Source organism: Brassica oleracea, chromosome C7, assembly GCF_000695525.1.
Source record: "Brassica oleracea var. oleracea cultivar TO1000 chromosome C7, BOL, whole genome shotgun sequence".
Lineage (NCBI taxonomy): Eukaryota > Viridiplantae > Streptophyta > Magnoliopsida > Brassicales > Brassicaceae > Brassica > Brassica oleracea.
Genome location: NC_027754.1, coordinates 26294289 through 26300016, shown reverse-complemented (window position 1 = coordinate 26300016; position 5728 = coordinate 26294289). Strand labels below are relative to the sequence as shown.

Genomic DNA, 5728 nt, shown 5'->3' with positions numbered 1-5728 from the left:
TAATTGATAATTTATTGATATTGAATAACTTTTGGTATTTCTAAAAGATACATCTTTGACCAACATTGTTTCGTAACTTGTTAAAATTATTAGTCAAAACTAGTATCCGAATATATTTTGATGTACTATTTCAATATTATTTTACTTTTAAATACTGATACATATCAAATTTGTGGAAATATAAAAAAAATTGTCTCAGAAAACAAAATTGTTCGAACAAAAATAAGTGAGAAATTGCTGATGGCGAGTGATCAAATCATGCATGTGCAACCTGAATCTTTAGGTATAAGTGAGAAATTTTTGGATTTGTGTTCGGTTTCGATTGATGAAATAGATTTATCCATAATTATATTTTTGCTGTTTGTGTAGCTACTGATGGAACCAATAACTATTTGTATAATCAATTATGGAAGTTATGTGCTGGTCCTCTGTTTCATCTTCCAAAAGTTGGAGAAAAAATAAATTATTTTCCCCAAGGACATATAGAGCAGGCAATATTTTTTTTATTTTTTACAAACTTATTATATTCTTTCGCATATGTTTTGATTTGCAAAACTTACTCATAAATTTGATGGTATAACCAGCTAGTTACATCTATGAACGACGAACTTTGTCAACTAAAACCGATTTTTGATATTCCTTCAAAAATTTGCTGCAATGTTTTTAGTATCAAGCTGAAGGTATGTTTTATTGATTATTTATGTTTCTTATTTATAAGATGCACATAAGCTATACTGAATTAGTGATATTGATTTGGGTATATTTTATACATGGTCTTAGGTAGAGACAACAACAGATGAAATTTATGCAGAAATTTCTTTGTTACCTGATACATCTGTGAGTGGCAAAATAATATTTTATTTATTTAATAACATAATTTCAGGTTTTCTTAATATCTATTTTAATATCTATTTTGAATTTTAATTTTTTTAGGAAGTTGAAATCCCAACTCCTAAACCTGAAAACAACATACAAAACATTAACTATTTTACTAAGGTGTTAAGTGCTTCTGACACCAATAAAAAGGGTAGTTTTGTTTTGAATAAAAGACATGCCATTGAATGTCTTCCTCTGCTGGTATTAACACTGACTTATATCGACTCAAATTGCAAAATTTTATATAAAATTTTGTACTAAAAAGTTTTTTAGGATACATTTCAGCTAACACCAAGTCAAGAGGTAATTGCTAAAGATATTCATGGTCATGAATGGAACTTTAAACACACTTTAAGAGGTAACAAATTTTTATTGATATCAAAATTGAGAATATTAATTACTAATCTTTATTTTCTCACAAACAATCAACTAGGTACGCCACAAAGACATCTTTTCACATCTGGTTGGAATGAGTTTGCAAAAGGAAAAGATTTGGTTGTTGGAGACTGTTTTGTATTTCTCCGGTATTTTTTTTTTCATTTTACATCTTATTTGTATTTTGTACTTTGGATTTTAACTATTTTTATCACAGAGGAGAGAATGGGGAATCACGAGTTGGAATCAGAAAATCAGCTCATCATCAACAACACAACATACCATCACCAGTAATTTCAAAGCAGAGTATGCACCATGGGGTTGTTGCTACTGCATTGAATGCTATCGAAAGAAAATGTATGTTTGTTGTGTTCTATAAGCCAAGGTAAAGAAAACAAATTTCTTATTAAATTAAAAATTATGCAAATAGTTAGTTCAACAAATACACTTTTATTTATTATTGATGTGATAATATCAGGTCGAGCCAGTTCCTTGTCAACTTCGAAAAATTTATAGATGGAGTGAATAGGAAATTTAGTGTAGGCTCCAGATTTTTGATGAAATTCGAAGGAAGAGATTTTAGTGAAATAAGGTAAATCTTGAACATTTATTTACTTTTTTGGAAATATGATTACTTACGCAAATGATTTTACTACACTAGATACTATGGAACAATAGTAGGAGTGAAAGATTTCTCCACTCATTGGAAGAATTCAGAATGGCGAAGTCTAGAGGTCAGATCAGTACTATTTCTACTTTAGTTATATTATTTTAGAATATTTTTTTATAAAATAATAGATAATATCCACTAACTTTATTTTATAGGTACAATGGGATGAAGCTGCAATAATTTCAAGACCTGATAAGGTATCTCCATGGGAAATCGAGCCTTTAACACATTCATCGAACATTCCCAAATCAGTTTTTCTAAAAAACAAACGTCAAAGTGAAATAAATGATTTTGGTAAGTAAACACTACTCAATAAGTTAAAACATCATTGTAAATTATTTATCATTCTAACATATGTGGGTTCCTACATTGATCCAAGGCCAAGAAATTGGACAGACGAGCATACAATCTTCAATGAGCTACTCATTCCCTAGCATGTCCAAACCCAACTACAATGAGCAAATGGTTCAAGCAATGAAAGAAACGTCAACGACGACCGAGGCTGCTAGCTACAGACTGTTTGGAGTTGATCTAACATTTCCTGCAAAAACAAAGGATCCCGTACAACCAACTCACTCATATAAAAAATCTAAGATTTCTAAAATCTTTGAAGAAGAAAAGGTTGACCAGATCCAAACTAAAACTCATACTAAGGTATGAAATTGATCACCATCTTCTTATTTTGTACTTATTAGTCAAGTTTAAAACTATCTATTAGGTACAACTAAAACATGGGTTTTCATAAAAAGTATGTTGTTAATTAAGTATATATACACACATATGTGTGTGTGTGTGTGCGCGCGCGCGCGCATCCACAGTTCATTCTGATCTTAGATTTTTAATAAAAATTGCATATACTTAATAGATTTAGATGACTATAAAGTTCATCTGCTTTTGATATGGTTATTGATCAGGTTTGTATGGAAGGTGCCGCAGAAAGAACTATGGATTTAACTATTTTTGATGGATACAATCAGTTGATCGATGAACTAGAAAGACTCTTTGATATCAAAGACAAGTTGCATATGCACAATCAATGGAAAATAGTTTTTATAAACGCTGATGGAAATATGATGCTTCTTGGCGATGATCCGTGGCCGTAAGTTTTTGCTTCTTTTTTTTTTCTTAATACTGAGCAAAATTAGTGAGTAATTTTTTTATTTTTTTGTAGAAAATTTTGCAATACGGCGAAGGAAATATTCATATATTCAGAACATGATGCCAAAAGAGGGAATGCAGATAACAAATTCGCTGAAGGTGACCCAAGGTTGGCAACAACAATCTTACCACCAGATGTCAACAATAATTAAAGAGGGTTTTGGTTTAAAAATGTAAAACTTGCTTATTTTATAATGTATTAAAGATTATACTTGGAAATGTGTGTGACTTATAACTTAAAAGTATATTATGGAGTGTTTGGGCATTTAATGATTGGTATTTTGTCTATTGATTGAAGTTTTAAATGAAACAAATATCTTTCATTTTTTTTTCATTTCAAATATTTTGCTGGCATGTTTATTATTGTGGGCAGGGGAGTAAACCAACCCAAAACCAAATCATATCCAAATGTTTTTTAAGCTTATAAGGGTAATGGATTAAACCAATCCATTTGACAAATGGATTGGTTTAATCCATAACTCATTTAAGTTAATGAGTTACTCGTTTTAATGGTTAACCCATGAACAATAATTTTATAGTTTAAATGGTTATTGAGTAAAAAAAAAATATTTTTTGCGGCTGGAATTAAAAATATTGATTAGAATTTAGATAAAAAAATTTGCAGTTTTGGGAAAAAAAACTATTTTGCAGTTTTGACAAGAAATGTTTTTTTTTTTTACAGTTTTAGCAAGGAAACATGATTTTGTAGTTTTGCGGAAATATGATTTTGCAGTTTTGGTGGGAAAACATGATTTGACTTTTTGGCAGAAAACTTTATTTTACCGTTTAGCAGGATAACATGATTTTGCAGTTTTAACGAGAAAACATGAATTTTGCAATTTTGGCGGAAAATATGATTTTGCGGTTTTTGTAGGAAAAGAAAGTTGTGTGATTTTAACGGGAAAAAACAATATTATTGCGGTTTTAGAGGGAAAACGTGATTTAGGATTTTAGTGGAAATAGGATTTTGCAGTTTCGGCAGCAGTAAACGATTTTGTGGTTTTAACGGAAAATAAGATTTTGTAATTTTGGCGGGAAAACACGATTTTATGATATTGGCGAAAAAACATGATTTTGTATTTTGGCGGGAAAACACAATTTGCACTTTTATTGGGAAAACTCAATTTTGCGGTTTTCGGTAGGAAACTTGATTTTACGTTTTTAGTGGGAAATATGATTTTCCGGTTAAGGTAGGAAAACCCAATTTTACGGTTTGGTTGGAAAACTTAAATTTTGCCATTTTGGTGGGAAAAAACGACTTTAAGGTTTTGGCGAAAAAAAACATAATTCTACCATTTTTGGCGAAAAAACGATTTGTGGGTCTGGTGGGAAAACACTTTTTTACTGTTTCAGTGAGAAAATGAGATTTAACGATTTTTATTGGAAAACAAACCAATTTACATTTTTGGTGGAAAAAGCTTGATTTTAGAGTTTATGCGAGAAATATTATTAACTTTGGCTTATTAAAAACAACCATACTATATATATAAAACTGAGTGTTAACAAAAAAATATATATGAGAAGTTGGGTTATATTTAGTTTATTAACATATAGTTATATATATGAGTAAATAAATAAAAACTTGGTATAGTAAAATTGGTTTGGAAATTTGGTTTGGTTATTTTTTTATTTATATATTTGATTTGAGTTTGTGTTTGTTATAAATTTTTATTGGTTTGGTTATGGATAACCCGTTTATACTATTAAAAAAGAAACATTCCCAAAAATTCTACTTAAAAAAAGTTAGTTGCACTTTTTCATGAATATTTTATGGTCCTACCTTTATTTTCTCTAACTGTATAGCATTATTGCCATATTGATATGTGATACATTGAATACAACGAATAATTTGTTACCTTGATAGAATTTTTTTTTTGTTTAAAAAAATCGACAACAATATATTGATTTTGATATGAACATTTTAATCCTTGATAAAGCTTCACTTTCAATATTCACGATGAGCTGTCACCCATGTTTATTTGTATGTTATTATTATTAATATATGCCAACTACATGTCAACAAAATCTAAACTTTTGAACCTAAAAAGGTATCATTTAATTTAATGTGATTTGAAACTGTCAGACATATATCAAAATATTTACAAAAACAAATTTGATAAAAGAAATTAACAAATAATCTGTTAAAATAAAATTATATATATTACGTTTAAATATTGTTTTATAAATATATTGATATTAAAAATTTATTATTTAATTTAAAAAATATTAGAACTCCTACAAATTTATACTATTAAGTTGACTAAAAATCTACTAAAATACTAATCCTCACCAATTCAACAAATGTTAACTTTTATAAAATGCACACAAAATATATTGAGAGAGAGTATGCTTGAGCATTTGGATATTTGGGTTAGGTTCAAATTGGTTTTTTTTTGTGTGTAGGTCGGTTTGGATCTATAACTTAAATACGTGTAAAATACATGTAATTTTTTGGTATGTCTCGGGTTGGAATGGTTTCAACATTTAGACCCTGAAAAAAACCAAAGTACCAGAAAACCTAAAAACACCCAAACCACACCCAAAACCTCCCAAAAATAGTCAAAAATATTCAAAAGGCGGAAAAATAATTTTACCTGAAATCTGACCCGATGAACCAAAGTACCAAAAACATATCTAAATATCTGAAAT

General features: G+C 28.9%; 1 protein-coding gene across 1 annotated transcript; it reads left to right on the top strand.

Moving 5' to 3' along the window:
- Positions 1 to 240: 240 nt before the first annotated feature.
- LOC106305097 (auxin response factor 20-like) lies at positions 241 to 3231 on the top strand. Its single transcript, XM_013741474.1, has 14 exons — positions 241 to 283; positions 370 to 491; positions 585 to 680; positions 781 to 837; positions 934 to 1077; positions 1162 to 1234; positions 1310 to 1400; positions 1469 to 1636; positions 1730 to 1843; positions 1913 to 1985; positions 2077 to 2215; positions 2301 to 2575; positions 2836 to 3020; positions 3093 to 3231. The coding sequence occupies exons 1-14, from the start codon at positions 241 to 243 to the stop codon at positions 3229 to 3231; spliced, it is 1719 nt and encodes a 572-aa protein (XP_013596928.1).
- Positions 3232 to 5728: the final 2497 nt, after the last annotated feature.

Bases quoted from the DNA above. Each gene is read 5' to 3' on its own strand.
- LOC106305097 (XM_013741474.1), top strand. From the start codon at position 241: ATGGCGAGTGATCAAATCATGCATGTGCAACCTGAATCTTTAG. The intron at 681-780 runs GTATGTTTTATT...ACATGGTCTTAG, and splicing joins TTTTTAGTATCAAGCTGAAG to GTAGAGACAACAACAGATGA. The intron at 1,986-2,076 runs GTCAGATCAGTA...TTTATTTTATAG, and splicing joins CAGAATGGCGAAGTCTAGAG to GTACAATGGGATGAAGCTGC.